We start from the raw sequence: 21,874 nt of genomic DNA, 5'->3' as shown, positions 1-21,874 counted from the left end.
TCTGTATATCATTTATTATAAATTACATTTTTAATTGCATCTTAAGTGTTTGTCTTATATTTCACTTAAACTAAAATTCTTAAAAACAGAGGTTATGTATTGTAATTTTATACATTTCCCACAGGACCTAGCACAGTATTATGCATGTGCTAAGTATAAAATAATCATTTGGTGATTGAATAATTTGCCTATACAGTGTGCCAAATGTATAAACAATGTGGTGGGTATGACCTAGCTAATGTTTATCTGCAGGCCACTCAACAACCCAGCATACTTTCAGAAAAGGAAACTTTGAAAGGCCTCAAAGCTATCCAAATAGTTATTACAAAAGCAATACCCTAACGTATTTGTTCTATTCATTGAACAGCTCTGAAGCCATCACTTAGATCTTTTTTCCTCAGATTCTTTTTATTCTTAACTTATTAATAATTCTATCAAAAATAGGTTATCTAGATTCTTAGATTGGAACAAATGAGAAAGTAGTATAACTCTGTAATCAGGAAAATGTCTTAACAAATACTTAAATTTAGGGAAAGAAGCATGTTATAAGCAAAGAAAAATAAAAAGCATACTAGTATAGAGCTATTTAGCATAGGTAATCAAATATATCTCACAACCCTAGGGACTGTACAATATTTAGTATTTATAATGAATATTGAATAATCAAGAAATATTTATGTATAGTATATCCTTTTAAGAATATAAGGAGTGTAAACTATATGAAGATTTCTAATGTAAGTTTGTGCGTGTGTTTTAATGTCTGGCACTTAAACTGTCAAGTATTGCTTATTTAGAAATTCACTTATTTGGTATATCTGATTCCCTAATCATGCTACACTAATAAAGCTGTGAAATACAATAAAGTATTACCCTTTACCAATACCAAACTATTTAATACCTCCTTGCCTTTATTTGTTCTATTTCCTTAGCCTGAACCATCCTTACTGTCTGTCCCCACCTTGCTTCCCATCCTTATCTTTTTCTTTCTTCTCCATACGAGACCATAAGCCTGCTTGAAGGCAGAGACTAATTCCTCTCTGTATAGTGCCAAATACATAGTAGATGCTCAATGAATGTTCAGTTGTTGTGCTGCATTATTGTGAACTAGTACTTAAGGTACATACAGTCGTCTGTTCATACTCCCAGAGAGAACAACATGTCATGGTAACGTTTTTCTTTATAGATTAAATATACAAGTTATTTTCTTATTGTATTGCTTGATAGATTGGTTTTTCCTACACATATGTTTTACTGGTTACCATTTTTTTTTCTTTCTAGATGGATTAATTGCCTCTGAAGGAGCCATAAGTCCCGATTTCTTCAATGATTACCACCTTCAAAATGGAGATGTTGTTGGGCAGCATTCATTTCCTGGCAGGTAAACAGTTTTCCAAGAAAAATCTAATGTGTGGTATCTGTTGCTTTTGGAAAGCTAAAATCCTCTTCGCTCTCCATTTCTCTTCTTTTTCATTAAGAGGGGAAAAAAACCCTCAATCTTTTAAAGGGCATGTTTGTTTGATTTTAAATTAACTTATGAAGTCACATTTTCTGTATTTAAAAAATGGAGATCACAAGGCCAGGTGCGGTGGTTCACGCCTGTAATCCCAGCACTTTGGGAGGCCGAGGCAGGCAGATCACGAGGTCAGGAGATCGACACCATCCTGGCTAACACGGTGAAACCCCGTCTCTACTAAAAGTACAAAAAATTAGCCGGGTGTAGTGGCGGGCGCCTGTAGTCCCAGCTACTCAGGAGGCTGAGGCAGGAGAATGGCATGAACGCAGGAGGCGGAGCTTACAGTGAGCCGAGATCGCGCCACTATACTCCAGCCTGGGCGATAGAGCGAGACTCGTCTCAAAAAAAAAAAAAAAAAAAAAAAAAAAAATGGAGATCACAGATCTAAAACAAAATATGCTCTTCAAGTTGGAAAATATAGATTGTCTGTTGACACAAACCGTACTTTTGCCTAATTAATGAATGCAGATTGTTTTTGAGTGTTTTCCAAAGCCATTAAAATATAAAATGAGAACAGAAGACGTGTATTTTAACAATTACCCAAGACATAGCTGTTTTTAAAAAGTTGGTGCTTTTATTAAATTGAAGACTTTTCCTCCCTAGATGGCACTTTATTAAAATATTTAAGAGAAAAAAAATGTCAGGCCAGTATTGTTTTGCAATTATAATAAAGTTCCCCACAGCATACATCCAGCTTTATTACATAATAATATAATAGATTTTTAAAATCTCACCAGAAAGTATAACAATATTTTCCTCTTCATATCATTCCTAGAGGTGTAATATTTTAATTAAGGCTGACCGTTGACATTTCACATTAAGCTAGTCCAGTGAACAGATACGGTGTTATTTTCCCTTAAGCCTATTAATTTTTTCATCAAATTATTAATTTTTTTCTTCTTAAATTCTACTTTTCATTAGGATAAGCTATTTTCTATGTGTAAGATATGTTCATGTATTTTTTAAATGAACAATACAGTTGTGACCAATGTGCGATAACTCTTAGTGACCACTTGTAATGCTGTTTTAATCTAATACTAATTATAATAATTTCAACCATTATCGATTATCCATTGTATATAATCTGTTTTACAAATATTCATCTTATTTATTTTAACTTGCACAGCAACATTTTAAAACAAGTATTATTATATGTTTTACTGATGAAGAAATCACAGCTCTAAAAATTCAAGGTTAACTAACCAATTCACACAAGTAGGATGATGGAGCAAAAATTTGAACTCAGGTGTGTATATCACCAAAGTTTATGTTCTTTCCAGTATAACGTGCTGCCTCATTTGGAGGACACAAAACGTACTGTAGTGATTTTTCAGCTTTTTTGATCACAACCCACATTAAAAGAAATACCTTTCATATTTGAACTTAATTCATACATACATATTTGTTTATATACATGTCTCTACCTATACATATATATGTAAATTGTTTACATATATTTATCTACCTATATATACGTGTAAAACAAAAATTTCTTAAAATGGTACTCTACCTGTAATACACAATTATATTTTATTATATTCCATTTCCTGTTTTAAATGCAAATTGCAACTCACTAAATTGATTTTACAACTTGCTGATGGTCATGACCCAAAGTTTAAAAGCATGGTGGAAAATCATAGGAGTATTACATGAAATGTAATAACCTTATGTGTAGTTCAGTGTTCTGTAGTGTACCTTAAATAAATAGTAGCCCTTTAAAAATTGTTTCATCTGTGTACTAGATTGTCATAGTAAGAAACACCTTGCTTTAGGAAATAAAAGCTAAACATGGTTAAATACTAGAAAGCATATGGCTTTTGATTACTTCTGATGCTTCTGGCTTTATTAGCTATAATTATTTAAATAGAGGCTCTGTTTAATCATTATAAATACTGTACTCTATCAGATGACAATTCACCATACAAATGTTTTCTGAAACATAATTGGGAAAGGAGGAAATGATTTAGATATGTGATCTTAATATTTATATTGAAAAATTTTGCTTATAGCATTTATAAGATTAATTATTCTACCATTACTTTTAGCAAAACATTATTTTTGTATCTCCTGCAGATACTGTGAATCTAAAAAAAACCAACTGCTATAAATCATGAATTACTTATTTGAGAAAGACTTGCTTTTTATTTAATTATGTGACTTTTAAAAGACTAAACATTTTCACTAAAATATAGAAAACAATCCTTTTTTGTTCAATTCAGCAAAATCTCTAATTTCTAGTATTCAAAAATGATTACTTTATAAAATAATAAAAGTTTCGAGAGAGATAAATGTATTCCACAAGTTATGTACTGGGTCCGAAGATTTTTTTTACATGACTTTGGGAAAATCCTTTTACCTTTGTACCTTTACTTTCTTTTCAAAATTAAAAATATTTAAGTAGCTTCTTTTACTTCACAAAAGACATATCCCAGTAATACTGACTTAAAAGATTAGTTAATAAAACTTACTATAGACTATTTTTCAAATCAAAAGAATGATACAATTTTATAATTATTTTCATTTGAGAATTGTTTGCCCTTTAGAAAGAACGTTCCCTGAGAAAGTTAAGACTTTCATCTCTTTTGTAATTTTTAAGGCCTTCAATCACATTTAACTATATCACTTTTTTCATGTTTAGAAGAAATAATTCACAATGAATTTCCTCAAATTTTGTGGTAGGTAATAGGAGAAACGAAAAGGGACCCTAAACTGTATCGGCAGAGCCACAGATGGATTACACAATATAGCCAAAGATTCATAGTCTTCTTTTTCACACTTTGTTTTACTGACTTACTCTGGAATTATTTGCTTTTTTGCTTTTATTCAATCATTTGTGGTTGGTTAAGATTCTTCTTTTAATAGGACCTCTAAGCTCTTTTTTAACAGTATCCATGGATCTGAAAGTGTGGCATATTTTTCAATTCAAAGATTTAAGTATTTTATATCGTTACATAATTATTCACATATTTCAATATGATAATTTTGCTGCATAATGTGAAATTTTAAACTATGGCTACATTTCAGCTCCTGATATCCTATAGGTGAATTTAAATCTCATTAAACTGAATAATGGTCATTCAAAAATATTTTTGAAATTTTTAATTTTAACCGATTTTAAGCAAAGTAGGAATCTTTTTCAAGAAATGCAAGTTAATTAAAGAGAAGTTGTTGAACTCCTATTCTTCATCTCTACTGTAAAGATGAGAATAAGCAGACTTAATGGACAACATGAAGAATTTGTGTTAACTGTGAAAGAATAATAGCTGAATTGATCTTTACATATTGAAAAAGCTGATTCTCTAAATATCTTAAAAAGATGAAATTATCTATTTGGAGTTGTTGGGTGTTTTTCCTTTAAATCAGGGAAATGGTCCAGATGATTTATAAATTCTTTTCCTGCTTCTTCTTCATATGTCTTTGATAAATAAGCACTGTCAAGTTATCTGGAGAAAGAGTAATACTTGATTAATGTATAAAAGGTGAACTTTTATCATTACCATTGTTTTTAATGATTTAACTATAACAATATGTGGGATAAAACATGAAACAATATGACAGTGCCAAGTGACGTACTCTTCAGCCAGTTCTCATGGCTTTTCACTCTCTGTTTTCTTAATATTTCAGTTTGAGTGGATTCATGTAATAAATAACAAATTGCCAATTTGTATGACAAGCGTTTTTTTAATTGTTTAATGAAAAATTCTTTATTTCTTCATAAAATGACAAGGTTCAGTAATAGGATGAATGTATTAAAATCTGAGAAACTAAGCCAGATTTAGAGAAGAATTTAAATAGTTGAAATTGTTATTTTTCTTAAAATCCAAGTCAGGGGGTCCTTCTTAATCTGAATACCTGCATTTTTGTAAGATAGCAAGGCAGTTTAATTGGAAACAGTGAAAACTGTTAAACTCATCTATCCCATTCTATAAGAAGACTGGATGTTTGATAAAATAGATATTGGCAGTTGGACAGTGAATCCTGGGTTTTAGACATGTGTCACTACAGTTTGAACCTCTTGGCGCCAGGATTTCTCAACATTTAGAGCTAATGAAAATGCATTAGGGCTCTAAGGCATTAGCTATGGAGTTGCCAATCCCAGAGCGTCAAATGTAAATCTTCCCTCCCAAAATCGGAACTGCTGTTAGAAAGTAAAGTGGAACTTGCTTTTGAAGCTAATTAAAAATAATAGGAGCAAGACTAGCTTTTTTTCCAGTTATGTATACCATGTATCTGCACCATATTTTTGCACCATTTTTTATTATAACTCTTACTTTTCAAGACTAACAAGAACCGCATGTTAAGGGTATTTTTAAACTGCTTCCAGCTTTTACAAATCAGTTTTTGTTGCAGTAAAAATGGTCCATTTTTCTTTTATAGGAATCCAATTTTCATAAACTGGAAAAAAAATTGCAGAGACTGCTTAGGTTTCCTTGGGGCTTTGAAAAATATTTTTCAGAGAGCCTGGAGTTCTTCTTTGTGGTTGGCACAGTGATGTTATTTACTGACCATTTCAGTGGAGTCAAAGACAAACTAGATGTATGCATTATCTGAGCCATCTGACTCTTAAACTTTCATTTTCTATGTGTGTGTTATAGCCTGCCTCTTTTTCTTTTCTTAGCGTACTTTAATATTAACTTTTTTATGCATTATATGTATTATATATTACATATACATATGCCTTCTATTTTGGTCTCTTTTTTCAAATACTAAATCACAGTTGGATATTAGTTGTACTTTTAAAAATCATACTGGGGGGAACTAACAAATTATTTCTTTAAAATATAAGAAATAATCTTTTACCCAAATTTTTAAATGTGTGATTTTTTAATTCTAGAATTCTACATATAAAAAAATTAGACTTATTTGTTTAGCTGTAAGGCTGCCTTAATTATACTCAGCTATTTAGTTTACTGTTTTTTCCCTTGAGAAAGCAACCTCAAAATTACATATTCTCTGTCTAAAAGGCATTGTGCCGTGTTTACAGAACTACATATTACTAGAACTATATATTATGAGTTTGTTTCAAAGCAGTTATTCAAAAGAGAAACTAAGTTGTCTATTTTACAGCCCTTAATTTAGCCAAGCAAAAAATTATTTTATATTGAGAGGAAAGTAAATATGCCTGCAAAATTCCTTCTTTGATAAGTCCTTTATCAATTTTTAATTAATAACCCAAACTCATTTGTTCTAATAATTTAAGTTCTAATGATCTTCATTACTGTGGCCATAGCATAGCAATTAGATGGAAGGATCAAAAAAGTGAAAAGAACCTCTCAGAAGCATCTTCTTTGATAGACATTGACACCAACAATTTGTTCAGCATTGTAAGAACTAACCTAATTGCTAAAAACCTATAAAATCTTTTTAAAATAATCATTGACTAAAATACTGCTTTATTTAGTGTTATTACTTTTTTACCAAAGATGATCATAGTTTGTCTGTTATTTATGAATTTATTACTTTTTCTCAGCAGAAAACATGCTTCATGAAGCCTTTCAAAAAAACTGACAGCCATTTTTCTAGACATGATGGTTACAAAATAAAGCAGACAGATAACATTTTCACCTATCAATTGCCAAATAATTTCTAATGCTAATACCCACACATCAGAGCAAAACAGTACTCCTAAACACCTCTTGTAGGATTTAATAAAACCTTTATGAAAGGCATTTGGTAATAAAGAACAAGAGCCTTAAATTATTTACTTCCTTTTACTCTATAACTTTATTTCTAAGAATTTGTCCCTATGAAATAATCAGAGATAAACGTAAAGACTGATAAATAAGTTATTATGTGTCAAAGAAAATTGATTCATTGAGCATAGTGGAATAAACATTTTTACATTATTTTTGTGCCATGAGATTTTTGTCTACATACTAGATTATATTACGCTGGTACTCTAACTAAACTTTATATGTGAATGTCAAAATAAGTCAAAATAGATACATTTAGCAATAAATATCCACCTTTCATAAATTTCTTCACTTTTTAAAGGATTTACCACAGTGAACTTTTAATTTTCCTCTTCCTTATTAAAAATGTTTTTTATAAAAATTTTATTCACATATGATGTTTTGATAGCATAAAATTGGATACATCACTGCCACATCTGTAATTCTAGTAACAGATAGCAGACAGTATGGTTAAGAATATTTGTTCCATCCATTTATATTGATTTTCATGTATTAAAACATTATAACAGATTTGTTGACTTACTCTTAATATGTAAACATTTTAAGATGAGTATTATGAAACATAGTATAATATTAAAAAACAAAAAATCATTGAATGCAAGTCACTGTCATACATTTTATTTACACTTTGTTCTTGACATGCACATTTGCATAGGTCCCTAATACTTGTTCTTAGCTGGATCTAGGTTGGGATATTTGCAAGGGTTGCTTCTCAATTTAAATAGAATTTTAAGTCATGATTTAAACATACTCAGTAGAACCTCTTTATAGCAACAGTAAGATTGGATAATAATACAGTGTCCTGTTTACTTTTAAAAGTTGCTGTGATTCGGGCATGGTACTCAGATCTGTGCAAATTTTTGTTATAATTGTATTCAGTTATCCAAATGACATTATTTTCAATATATGTAAACATCTATTTCAAGCCAAGTAATAAATGACATAGGTAGGTAAAACCAATAGTAATAATTTTTAAGTTCTTTCCACCTTCTTCAGTATTAATGAAGCAGAAGTGTACAGTAAAATTTTTTGAGTAAAACCATAAGAAATAGTACTATATGACAAGTAAAATTATTCATAAGATAATGAAGTGGTCATTTTACTCTTAAACTTGTGGGATGGTAAAAACAGGAGAACAAGAGTGCAATAGCTATGTAACAATATAGTTCTAATTAATGAGAAAAAAATCAAAGCAAATAAAAAATTTTTATACTACAAGAGTCTTGATCTTACATAATCTTTACATGAAATCCCTTTTTTCTTTCTGTATACTTTCATAGCAGCTGTCCCAATTACTTTTTTAGTTAAGAAGGTGGAATACCTTAGGAGCCTTCTAAAAGATCCAAGAATAAAATGTTTAAGCCTTTTTACTCTAAATCTAAGTATATGAAGACAATAACTTACATTTATCTTGCATTTAAATCTTCATGTATCTTATTTGATCATTAAAAAGTGTGTGAGGTTATAGGGCAAAGAGTAATATTGTCCCTATTTTCACAATGTGAAAATTAAGGTTCAGAGATTTTTAAGGAACTAGCCTAAAACCAGGTAGCTAATAGTGAAGCCTTTAAGCTTGGTAAGAGCCAGCACTCTTACTATTACATCATTATTGCCTCCAGATGACAAGCAGATATATTAGTCTTATCAGTGAACTGTACTTTAGAAAGTTTAAAATAAATGTTATTAAAATTCAGAGTAAGATATGTAGGTTTTGTTGTGCAACACGACATACTGTTTACCCAGTTTGATTTAATACATTTGACGTGGTTTACTGCAAATTGGTGATTCAGATTTGCTTGGAAGTAAGCAGCTAAGGGTTTATTAACACATTAAGTAATTAGTTCACTACCTTTAAATTATCTTAAGTAGTTAGTTCACTAAATTCTCTACAGATTAAATCCAGTTGTATAAAAAATGGGAATGAAATAAGTGGGATATTCTCAGTCTAGAAGGGTAAATGCCTCTTAAAAATCATTTATTCAGCTAATTGACCAGTTTAAATTTTTGCATACATGATGGTATTGTTTTAAAAATGCTCATAAATGAATCCTCATGGGCTTGTTAATATATTGGTCTGATTTCTCTTATTTGTTTAGACTTCTTAGAGAGACAGCTTCTTTCTAGTATTGAAAAGGCAAGGAAATTCAGTTCTGCTGCTTGGACACTAATGATTTGCATTTCCCAAGGAGAATTGAATTAGGTTTTATTAGTAAATTGGGCCTATAACCTTTAAGGGCAGATTTTATTAGATTATCACACATCGGCATTAGTAAATTGTAAACTTAACTGAAATATAGACATATGAGCCACAAATCAAGGCTTAGAATCCTGGAAACTTGGGAAGATATTTTATCCTAGAGAAATTATAGTCCTGAGTTGAAAAATATTTCAAGTGATTTGCTTTCTTTTGAAACTTTAGAAACTAGAGAAGTTGTGACAGAACTACCCTCTTCAAGTTAGTGTTCAATTTAAATCTGCTAATCTCAGCAAAAATATTGAAGGCAGGCACATTAGCTGTATAGAAAGCCCAAAGATGCTCCCAAATAAAACCAAATTTATTGTAACTTTATTAGTGATGGCGGCAGTGGCCCATCTGGAGCAGCTGCTGCAGGGATGCCAGCTGCAGTTGGGGAGGCGCAGCTGACACTGCGAGCTACACAGAACTGTCAGGCTGGGAAGAGGCAGGAGCCCTGCCCCCTGCCAAGTTGGCAGGGCAAGAGCCCCGCACCCCTGGGCGCAGCTGCAGCCGCCCAGCCACAGCTTGAGACCAGGTCCTCCTTGTGTTCTTGGGGGCCTGGGGAAGGCCCCCTGCCCCTTGCAGGTTCAGAAGTGCCTGCTTTTGCTCCCTGGCCTCTCCCTGCTGCTGGCACCTGCTCCAATTTTGCAGCAAAGTTGAAGCCAAGCCCAGGCACTGTCATGACCTGGCTGTGTGTGCCTGCACTTGGGGCTGTACTGACAGACCAGCACCCCCCCTCCACCCCCCGCCACAGCCTCAGCGCCCTCTGAAGCTTTGGGCACCTACAAGCTCAGGGAAGGAGGCCAGGGGGTGCTGAAGGTGGCTCAGTATGGGCTGCCTGGGCGCCCTGGATGGCACGTTGATGGAAACAGGCAGGCTCGTGGGCAAAAAGGAGTGAATCCCCAGTGAAACCCCACCTTCTAGCCAGGGATAGCCTGAGCCTGGGGACCAGGCTGCCGGTTCCAGGTGGAGTCTTCCACCCAAAGTGAGAACTTGTACTTTTTCTGCCCCTGTCCATGGCCAGCCATGGACCAATCAGCATGCACTTCCTCCCTTCTGAGCCTATAAAAACCCCAGGCTCAGCCAGACTTGTACAGACGTAGGGATTACCTGCTTGCTGTAAGGAGCTACCCATTGCAAAATCTCCTCTCTGCTGAGAGCTGGACACTCATCAGGCTGCCTGCAGAAAGGAGCTACTACTTTGGGTCTCCTGAGAGCTGTTCCGTCACTCAATGGAGCTCCTCTTCCCCTTTGCTTACCCTCCAGTTGTCCACTTACCTCATTCTTCCTGGATGGGAAACAAGAACTTGGGACCGAAATGGCAGGACTCAAAGAGCTGTAACACAAACGGGGCTGAAACACGTTGTCCCCACTCACCATGTTGTGGGAAACAAGAAGGAGGGAAGAGCTGTGGCTCTTCCAAGAGCCCAGACCTGGGAGCCAGGGATGTGACACCCTCTGTGGGGCTCTGCAGTTCCCGGTTTCTCCAGGTTTCTGGGCGCCTCTGTGTTCCCCTCATCCAGATGCAGTTGCTCAGAGCAGAAGCTGCGTGCAGTACATCTGGTCCATCTGCAGCCTCACACAGAGCCAGCAACTGTACCAGTGCCTGGAGCTGCCCACCCTGCCATAGCAGCCAGTCAGCCAGCATGCCTGCTGTGCGTGGTGACCAGACCCTGCACTTGCTCACCCACACAACCCTCGCCACTCCACACCTGGCTAACCCTTGGCAGATGTGGGATCCAGGTTTGGTAGCGCAAGCTGAGCACAGCCTACAGGGCCTAGTGGGCAGAACGAGCCCAGCAGGTGCAAACAATACTCAGAGAGAAGGTGCCGCCAGCCACAATGGTTTCTGGGTGGCAAAGCAACACCCCAAGGATCCTGTGACATTAGGACTTTCACTTAGTAGAAGAAATTCAGCATAATTGAGTCTATAAATTTAAAACGTAACCTGAATATGACTGGAACCTTTAAAAATGTTAACATGTCAATTATGGTATAGCTTTGTACTAGAAAAAATGACACGGAAGCTAATCCAGTTGTGTCTGGCAAGTTAATTATATCACCATTTAAGAGTGATTAGTGTTAAAGGTCATATACTTTTCACATGTATTAATTGCATTTTTGTTGGCTTTACAGATAGAAATTAATTGTAAATTTAAATGGAAAGAAAGTAGAAAATCTTTAAGCAAAGATGACGGCTCTTATGACATATTTGACCTAGAAATGCTCATGTTTTAAAAAACAAAAATGAGTTTTAAGGTAATATAATGCTAATTACCATCATAAAGCCTTGCTCCTTTATATTATAATGAGAATAACAAAATTGTATATAATTGGTTAATAAGCATCACTGTTCCCTCTAAAAAAAATAAGGGAGAGAAATAGAGCATGTCATCTTTTATTTCCTTTAAATATGAATGTAATGATATTGAGCTTACTCCTTAACTTAGGGATATTTTCTAATTTAAGGTAGATTTAATCTAGCCTATTGGTGTCTTGATTGATTTAACAATGTAATTTAACTATTTATGAACAGTTGTTAGATTTCTTATGTTAGAAATATTAAACTAGATATTTTTTCTAAGATATTTGTTTTTTAAGAAACAGCTAAAACCTAGGGCCTACAGGTTTTCAAATGTAATTTTAAATGTAATATTAATTCCCATAATCTCCATATTGCCCATAGTCTTTACAGATGTGCTATTACAAATAGCTAACTCCTCAGATATGAGCCATATGGGCTCTGTAAACTGATTTGCACCTACTCTGAATAGGAATTGTACAGACTGTAGATGAATTATTAAGTAAATTTATATTACCAAATAAATCTAAGAATAAAATATTAAGCTGTATTAAATGAGAAAGGAATGTGCAAATGAAGACCTACCTGCATTAATAAGTTTAGTGGTTACCTTCTTGGTTTCAACCAAAAGAAATTAGTTTTTTGTTGTTGTGTTTTTTAAAGGGGTGGGGGGCGTCTTTAAAACCGCTTACAGAAGTATCTAAGACAAAAACAAGGAAATATAATGTTATAAACTCAGCCAGTCCAAACCACTTGAACTGCTATGACAGCTCATAAAACTGAGAGTAGTTTTTAACTGGGCTCTGTTTTACATTGCCAAAGTGAATTTTCCTTGCAGGAAGTAGCCAGAGGGTTTATTTAGTTTCCAGTCCATGGCTTTGATCTTTCTGTACTGTCACATCTTGGGTTACATAGCCCTTTTTCACTGCAGTAAATCTGCAGCAGTTAATGAGAATAAAATTTCCTCCTTCTTACTGATCACATGCTGTTGAATGCCAAACCACAGCCAACTGCATATTTGCAGAATTTCAGCTACAATGTATGAAAACAGCACAATCAGTTTAATCTTGTTGCTTTTGCAATTCATTTTATTGGGCTTTCTTCCTTTTCAAGTGACCTACTTTATCCAGTCAAGTGGTTGCAGGCCAAACTTGGAAGAAAGATTTAAAATGTGAATAAACTAAGAGGAGAAGGTGTGCAGAGGTGGGGCAGGGGAGGGCAAGTGGAAGTCCATCTGCACTGCCGTGAAGATTCCAAGACTCCATAAATTGAGTCTATTTTAATCCTTTTAAAAGACCAAGCCTTTTTTTTCTTTTTTCTCCTCAAATAAAATAAAATGGTTTGTTATTTCTTTAGTTATTTTGTATGTTTAGTTTCAACATAAGTTTATACTTACTGAATTTATTTAATGAGTCATAACATTATTTTTCAGTTTTCATTATAGAGAAGACACCACAGTACTTAAGGAAATTTAAGGGAATTTCAAGGATTTCAAAAAATTGAAGTTCCACTTTATAAGAGCTCTTCTTAGAGTAAAAATAACATTGTTGTTAACATACACTAAACCATCTTATCAAATGGGTCCTTACACATATAAAGGAAATATTATGAATATGTTGAATAAATCAATGGAATTTCAAAATCACATTTAAGCAAGCTGAATTTTATACATGAATATGTGCATGCTCATAGTAAAGTACATAAAGAATCATATTTATTTTCTTTTTTGTTACAATGAAACCTCTCAATTGAGGCATTAATTACCTGATTCAGTTAATACAGGTTAAATATATTTTTTACTTACACCTCTTATCTTTTCTACTGCTTTGTTTTTATGGTTGGCAACTGGAAGTTAGCAACTTCCTTGTCAAGAAATTCACCCACAAGGGGCCATCTTGGGTGACAGTCATTGATAAATATATTTTATTGTATATTTATATTAGGTCAAATTTACATATGGAAATACAAAATTTTATAAAATAAATCAAAAAAGGAAATCAGCTTATATTTTCCCAGAAGATTGAAGTCACAGTTACTGTTTTAGCCATCTAATTTCACAGAAAAAAGTTATTGCCATCCTCATAAAAATCAAAATGTTGAGATAAAGAAAAAATATGTAATACTTGTTTATTGATTTAGACAACTATCATAAAAGCAGTAACCAAAAGTGTATTGAGAACTCAGAAGACTGTTTCTGAATTGGGGACAGTAAAGTTGGATCTCTTGATAAAAAGGAGATTTTTTATCCACTTTTGGGGAAATGCCTGTTGTTAGTTACCCCAAGAAGAGGGTAAGAGGAGTGGTTTGAACATTTTAAAGGAAAGAGGTGCAGCACTCACAGGGCCTTTTCCGAAGGTATTAGGTATAGTGTCAGAATGTTGAACTTTCAAAATGTAGCTTATACTCTTAGAATTGTTTTCAAATAGACCTATGTCTGCTTAAATTGTAACATAATAGTTTGCATGTGAAAAAAAGATGAAGATGAAAACGGAATTTTAGACTTTATCTGAGGGCCTTTTCTATAGTTTGCTTCTTTGTTTCTTTGCAACTTTAAATCTGCCCAAAATTCTAACCTTGCAAGTCCACAGAAAGTTTCTGCATGAAGTAAACATTGTTTTCTTCAGTTTTTGTTGTCTTTAAACACACACACACACGTAAATCTTAAACAAGTGCAACTGCTCAAAAGAATTTGTTTTGGGGACATGAACAGTCCAGTAGAGTTTTAAATGAAACTGCTAGAAAGGAGTAGACACAATGCTGACTTCAGTGACATACACAATCTTTATTCTAATTGTATTATTTTAAATGGTATTCTCTAAATCAGGGGTCCCCACCTCCTGGGCCAGTACCTGTCCATGGCCTGTTGGGAACTGGGCCACACAGCAGGAGGTGAGCAGCAGGCCAGCAAACCTTACCGCCTAAGCTCCACCTCCTGTCGCACGTGCAGCAGCATTAGATTCTCATAGGAGCACAAACCCTAGTGTGAACTCTGCATGCGACGGATCTATGTTGTGTGCTCCTTATGAGGATCTAACTAATGCTTGATGATCTGAGGTGGAACAGTTTCATCCCAAAATTGTCTCTCCTTCCCCATCTATGGAAAAATTATTCCACACAACCAATACCTGGTACCAAAAAGGTTGGGGGCTGCTGCTCTAAATGGTTTCAGATCTATGTACAATATGAGATAGATGGACCAATAATGATGATGGCAATTATTGAAATATATTTAGTGAGTGCCAGGCAGTATATGAATTGCTATTTATTACATCTCTTATCTAATTTACTCTTCACAGCAGCTGAAGAAGGGAGACACTATTATTAAGAAAACTGAAGCATGTAGGTTTAAGCAACTTACCCCAGGTTATCTTGCCACCACTCAATCAATAAACTATTCTTAGCTTTGCCCACCTTTCTTCTATTACAATGAAAGAAGTTTTTTCAAAATCCGATCAACCCATTTTTACTCTAGACCCCATTCTTGTCTTTTCAAGGACTTCTTTTATGTTGTCACTCTTTTCCCCTCTACTGGATCATTCCTGTCAGCATATAAACATAAATCAGAATCTAAAAAGTTAAACTCTTTGGCCCCACATCATATTCCAACTACTTCCTGCTTCTCAATTCTTTTATCCATAACTTCTCAAAAGACTAGCATGTGCTCTTCAACTTCCTCACTCTTGTCAAAATCACCAATAGTCTTCGTATTGCCAAATCTAATGGACCATTCTCATCTTTACCTCTCAGCTGGTTTTAACACAGTTGACCAGGCCCTGCTTTTTGAAACTCCCTTCTTTCAGCTCTCAAGATACCCCATTTTTCTGATTTTCCTCCTGAGCCCTTTGTCATTCCTTCCCAATGTTCTTTGCTGGCTATTCCTTCTCTTTTCCACATTTAAATGCTGGTTACTTCAGGGCTATATCCCTGTTCTCTATCCATACCCTACTTTGGGGGACCCTCTTTTCTAACTGCACCCACCACACCTAGGATTACATCCAGATCCATGGCTTTAAGTACCATTTGTAAACCTATATTTTTAGCTTAGACTTGTCCTCTCAGCACCATCCTTATTCCTTATGCTATCCAATTGAATGTTTAATAAAATTATCAAACTTAACTTTTGATTTCTCACATATAAACAGGTTCCTCCCTTAACCTTCTCATCTCAGTATGTGTCACCACCATCCACCCAGTAGTTCAAGCTTTAAATTTTGGAATCTTCCTTGTTATCTCCCTTTTCTTCATCATTAGCCTCTCTCTCCACTGCAAACCATCTGCATGTCCTGTTGTTTTCATTTCATTTCTAGAATAGATCTGAAATTTGGCTATTTATTTCCATTTTCACTGTTAGTACCCTATTCCATGCCACCATCATCTGCCACCTGAACCACTCAATAGCCTAATTAATTTTCCTGCTTCTACACTTCCCTTCTGCTTCACTTTTTCCACAGTAGCCATCCTGATCTTTTTCAAGTATGTCATATCACATCTCTCACGTGCCTTTAATGGCTTCCCATACTCCTGTAATAAAATACAAACTTCTTACCATGTTCTATAAAGTCCTGCATTATTTGACACTTATCTACATCTCCAGCCTCATCAAATGTTCCAGTTATAATTGCTTGTTAATTCTACCCACTCTGGACTCCCTTCTCTTCCCCAGACATTCACCAAGTTCTCACTTTGTCACCTTTGTGCTTAACTTGAATAGTCTTTTGACTTTTTAAATAACTGGCTTCTTCTTACCTTTCAAGTCTCAGTTCAAATATTACTTCTCCAGAGAATCTTTTCCTAAGAGAATTATCAAAGAAGCTGCTTCTCCCTCATCTAACCTAGTAATTTAATTTTTGTTCACTTGTTTACTCTCCCTCCTACCACAAGAATACAGTCTCTAGATGGGCAAGAACTTTGACTGTGTTTTTCAAAGTTGTATCTGCTGGCACACGCTAGGTTCTCAATAGACGTTTGTTTAATAAAAGTTATACAGGTGAGAGCCAGTATTCAGACATAGATGTCTTACTCCATTTCCCATGCTGTTTTATTTTCAGTGTGAACTTGTTTATAATTTCTTAATTTTAATTTTTACTATTTCAGTATCCTTTCAAATGTACAATGCATAGCATCTATTAAATATATAATCAAGTAGATGTGTATTATATATCCTGCTTATAGTATCATATGCTTTGTATTATAAAATTGTTGATAGGAGCCTATGCTATATGGGAAAATTTTTTAATAACCTAGGTAAGATAAAAACAGACTTTAGGTATATTTTACATAGATGAAGATGCTTGCCTTCATGATTAAGATCCAGTTAAGGGATTCTTAGTGTACTTGTATTATACTACTACAAGTCTAATTAAACATACTGAGAAGTACCCATCTATACTGAATATAAGCACAATCTCTGTCATAGAAAAATTTTATTTTCAAAAGCAACTCTTATAATGTCCCAATATTACAAGTGTGTAAAATCATATTTCTAGTCCATCTACTTTAATCTAGCCTAAAGAAACATTATATGTTCACCGTAACAGAGGAAGAAATAATATGATTAGTATTCAATTTCTCATTAATAATAGCAATAACCAACTGACTAGAATTGCAAAATAATTATTTTCTTGGAGTTATATTTTTCATGGAGAAAGATCAGTAGAATACATGCTTGGAAGTCACATAATTTCAGTTATAGTCAATTTCATTGCTGATTTGCTGTAAATTTTTTTTTCAGTTTTGTTGTACCTGGAGAAATGGCTCCATGTTTAAACATCAGGGAGTATTTGTATTAAGACTTTTTACGGCTGTATCTTTAGAGGATAGTGTAACTTTAGAGGATGGTTATGACTTTAGAGGATCTTAAAGTTGGTTGTATCTTTGGAGGATCTTAAAGTTGTATCTTTAGACTTGCATCTCAAAGTTATCTTTAGTTGGTTGTGTTTTTAGAGGATCTTTAGAGGATCATCAGAATATTTTAAAAATCTGTATTAGTTTTCATAGTCCAATAGCTTAAGTTCTGTAGCAACAAATACTACTCCATACTTAAAATGAACAGAGTTTCCTTGTTCATGTTTCTTTCCTATTACCAGGTTATAACTAATGATCTGTTAGTAGTCAATAAATCATAAAAATAGCATATATACTGTTGGGATTTTTTTGTTGTTATTGCTGTTATTTCCAAAAGATACTTATAATTTTACTTAAAGTTTCGTGATGACAGGTGAAATTAACTTTATAAAGCACAAAATATAGGATAAAATATAGAATCATTTAATGTTTGCTTTTAACACTTAAAATTTCCTTTATTCATAACCTTTTTAGTTGACAAGCACTTGGATGAGGTCTAGGGATATAGAGGTCGGTAACAAATAATCTCACTCTCTTTAAGAGGCTTATATAGTTCAGGGTTAAAAGTATAATTTTTTGAGATGAGTTAAAGCGTTCTCTTTATTATTCTTTCAGCTGTTTTGAAAATATTTAAGGGTAATAGTATTATCAGGCTTATAAAAGTAATACTACATTGTCAGTATCTGGACATCAATGGTCTTTTACCTGTTTCTGTCCACTTTTATGTTACTCCAATATATTGAGTAATATATATATATAATATATATTCCTCTAAAAAGTAAGGAGAACTCAGATGTTTAAGATGTTTATTCTACTGTAAATAGAATAAATAATATTTGTCTATTAGAAATATTTCCAGTAGAGTAAACATCTTAAACATTTCTGAATTCTCCTTAATTTTAAGAGGAAACAGAATTAATGGTATTTAGAAAAGAATGCCACATTATCTTAAATAATACTCCCCCTCATTTTTTGTAAAGAGCATGCTATGTGGAGTGTGTCATTCATTAACTTCTGGTACAAAAACACAGACCTTTAGTATCTTCTTATACACACACACAAAATCTAGAGAATGTGAATTTTCTCAGAAAAAAAGTAAATAGGTTCAGATTTTATAGCATTCTAAGCTAAGCAGTACAATATTTGACAAAGAACCACATTATTTTTGAAATACAACTTTTTAAATTATATATGCTGTTTCATAAAACATCGTACCTTGATGGTCTGATAATTCACTAGTGTTTAATTACTTCTTTAAAACAATAAGTAGTTTGGAAGGATTAGTCGAAACAGCAGCTTTTTGTGTCTTTGTAATAGAGATATTACCTCTTTAGAAACACATCAGAGTCCTAAAAAATGTAATTTGAATAATTACAGGTTTGGGGAGAACCATTTTATCAAGGAGCTTGATATAAATGTTGATTTTCTATGACTCCCATCTCATGGGTGAAAGTTTTACTGAGTTAAAACTGACTTTTCATTTTACATAGATAGATACTCCCAAGGGAACAAGAGACAAAACATTTTAGGCTTTGAACTTCTTTTAACACTGACATCGTAGCTATTGATGAATTTTTAACACTTTTCATTGGAAGAGTTTTAAATTATAAAGGATTTGTTAAAATGCATCAGGTTTTCTAATTTTAAAAAAGTGGTCATTTGAAAATGGAGGCGATGTCTGGAGTTAAAGGATTAATTATGAACTATAATCTTAGAGAATTCACCTGTAGGAATTTTAGGCTAACACGCAGTCTTCCAGTATTAGCCCAAATTACTTGGTAATCTAACTGCTCCGTTCCTCCATAAATTAGAACTCAGACCTGCTCCAAAGAGACAAGTGTGGGACTCTGTCATATAATTTATTTTCAAATACTGCTTTCTTTTGTATTTAAAGAAAATTATTAGTAATTTTATAATCATTTTTCTAATATTAAAGTTAATTATGGGTATATGTAAAATCTGTGTGTATTTATCTTGATTCTTAAGTAAAAGCTACATATTTCTATGGTCTCATTTTAGAGTAGAAAGGCACAATTAACAAATGCTGTCTTGCACCCTTTGAATAAGCTAAACATTTTAAATAGTCTTTTGAATACACTTAAACAGGAACATAATTTCCTGAATATATTTCCTTTTTATGAACATAAATCAACATTATATTTTATGAAATATAATGTATCTTATATATTTTATGAAATATAATGTATCTTATATATTTTAAGCCTGTTTTCTTTGTTTAGCTTTAGAAGAAACTATATCTAAAGTTGATACACCCCGCTTTTTCAGGGTTTTCCAGCCAAAAACAAAGCACCTTCCTACTGGCCTGTCAGAAATTAAAAGGCAAAGCGATCTTAAAAAGGAATCCAGATTTGTGTAGACAGTAACAGTGGCTAATTTAGAGCCCCTCAAATATGAAAGGATGGGAGGAGGTTTCTATGAACATAATTAGGCAAGTAAATTTTTCAAATGCAACTGTAGCTTAAAATTTACATCTTTTCACATTTATACAAAAAAACCCTATAAAGCTATATTGATATATGTGCCCAAACTTCATGCTGAGATATTTTTTGAGGTGATAAATATGCAAGAGCTCTTTTTAATTTTTTTTTGCACACAAAACAATAAACATTTTCTAAAGATACATACAAACAAAAAGATGCATATCAAACATATTAGGAAGGTTGCACATGGGAAGACGGGGAATAGAAATGGGGGGATGGGAATTAAAGAAAATAAATGAGAGAGGGACTTTGTATGGATCAATGATAATAACTCAATCCTCTATTTGACAAAGAAGAAGGAGAAGGAAGAGGAAGAAAATGAAAGTGGGATAAAGGATCAGAAAGGGAGGAAAATAGAAAAAATTAGAGTATGACTCCAGGGTAGACCTGTTTTGTTGTCACTGGGTTGGTTGGTTGGTCTGTCTGTTGTATTTTTCATATGTTTCGCCATGTTGGCCAGGCTGGTGTCGAACTCCTAGCCTCAAGTGATCAACCCGCCTCGGCCTCCCAGAGTGCTGGGACCACAGGCGTGAGCCACCACGTCCAGCCCCCACATTGCGTCTGGCCTCCGTGGTAGACCTCCCAGACGGGGCGGCTGGGCAGAGACGCTCCTCACTTCCCAGATAGGGCGGCCGGGCAGAGACGCTCCTCACTTCTTCCCAGACAGGGCGGCCGGGCAGAGGTGCTTCTCACATCCCAGACGATGGGCGGCCGGGCAGAAGCGCTCCTCACTTCTTCCCAGACAGGTCGGCCGGGCAGAGGCACTCCTCACTTCCCAGATGGGGCGGCCGGGCAGGGACACTCCTCACATCCCAGACGGGGCGGCCGGGCAGAGTTGCTCCTCACCTCCCAGACAGGGCAGCCGGGCAGAGGTGCTCCTCACTTCTTCCCAGACGGGGCGGCAGGGCAGAGGCGCTCTTCACTTCCCAGGCGGGGCCGCCGGGCAGAGGCGCTCCTCACTTCCCAGACAATGGGCAGCCGGGCAGAGACGCTCCTCACTTCCCAGACGGGGCGGCCGGGCAGAGACGCTCCTCACCTCTTCCCAGACGGGGTGGCCGGGCAGAGGCGCTCCTCACCTCCCAGACGGGGCGGCGGCCGGGCAGAGGCGCTTCCCACATCCCAGACGATGGGCGGCCAGGCAGAGACGCTCCTCACTTCCTAGACGGAGTGGCGGCCGGGCAGAGGCGCTCCTCACCTCCCAGACGATGGGCGGCCAGGCAGAGACGCTCCCCACCTCCCTGATGGCGCGGCGGCCAGGCAGAGGCTGCAATCCCAGCACCCTGGGAGGCCAAGGCAGGCGGCTGGGAGGCGGAGGCTGCAGCAAGCCAAGACCACGCCACCGCACTCTGGCCCAGGCAACACCGAGCACTGAGTGAACGAGACCCCCATCTGCAGTCCCAGCACCTCGGGAGGCCGAGGCGGGCAGACCACTCAAGGTCAGGAGGTGGAAACCAGCCTGGCCAACATGGCGAAACCGCGCCTCCAGCCAAGTGAGAAAAACCAGGGAGGGGTGGTGGCGCGCGCCCGCAATCCCAGGCAGGCTGCAGGCCGAGGCAGGAGAATCACGGGAGCCAGAGGCAGGGAGTCTGCAGCGAGCCGAGTACACTCCAGCGTGGGCAACAGAGGGAAGAAAAGAAAGAAAAAGAAGGAGACACAGGGAAGGAAGGGAGGGAGGGAGGGAGGGGGCAGGCAGGCGCAGAGCTCTTAAAAGTCAAAAAATATGTTTAAAAAACATTGTAAAATGCATTAAGTATTTTTAAAAAGCATTTTAAGAGTCTTGGAAAT

The 21,874-nt window shown here is 35.5% G+C and overlaps 1 protein-coding gene across 6 annotated transcripts in view; it reads left to right on the top strand.

Annotated features, from left to right (window-relative positions):
* KIFAP3 (kinesin associated protein 3) overlaps positions 1-21,874 on the top strand; it is a 175,365-nt gene that overhangs the window by 139,391 nt on the left and 14,100 nt on the right. For all 6 annotated transcript variants that reach the window (XM_063627208.1, XM_063627210.1, XM_063627209.1 and 3 more), the window contains one exon: positions 1,279-1,378. In XM_063627208.1, coding sequence (XP_063483278.1) covers positions 1,279-1,378 — 100 coding nt within the window. The remainder of the gene's footprint in view (positions 1-1,278; positions 1,379-21,874) is intronic.

This window comes from Symphalangus syndactylus, chromosome 12 (assembly GCF_028878055.3).
Source record: "Symphalangus syndactylus isolate Jambi chromosome 12, NHGRI_mSymSyn1-v2.1_pri, whole genome shotgun sequence".
Taxonomy (NCBI): Eukaryota; Metazoa; Chordata; class Mammalia; order Primates; family Hylobatidae; genus Symphalangus; species Symphalangus syndactylus.
Note: the sequence above shows the minus strand (reverse complement) of the source record. Positions and strands in the feature narration are given on the sequence as shown.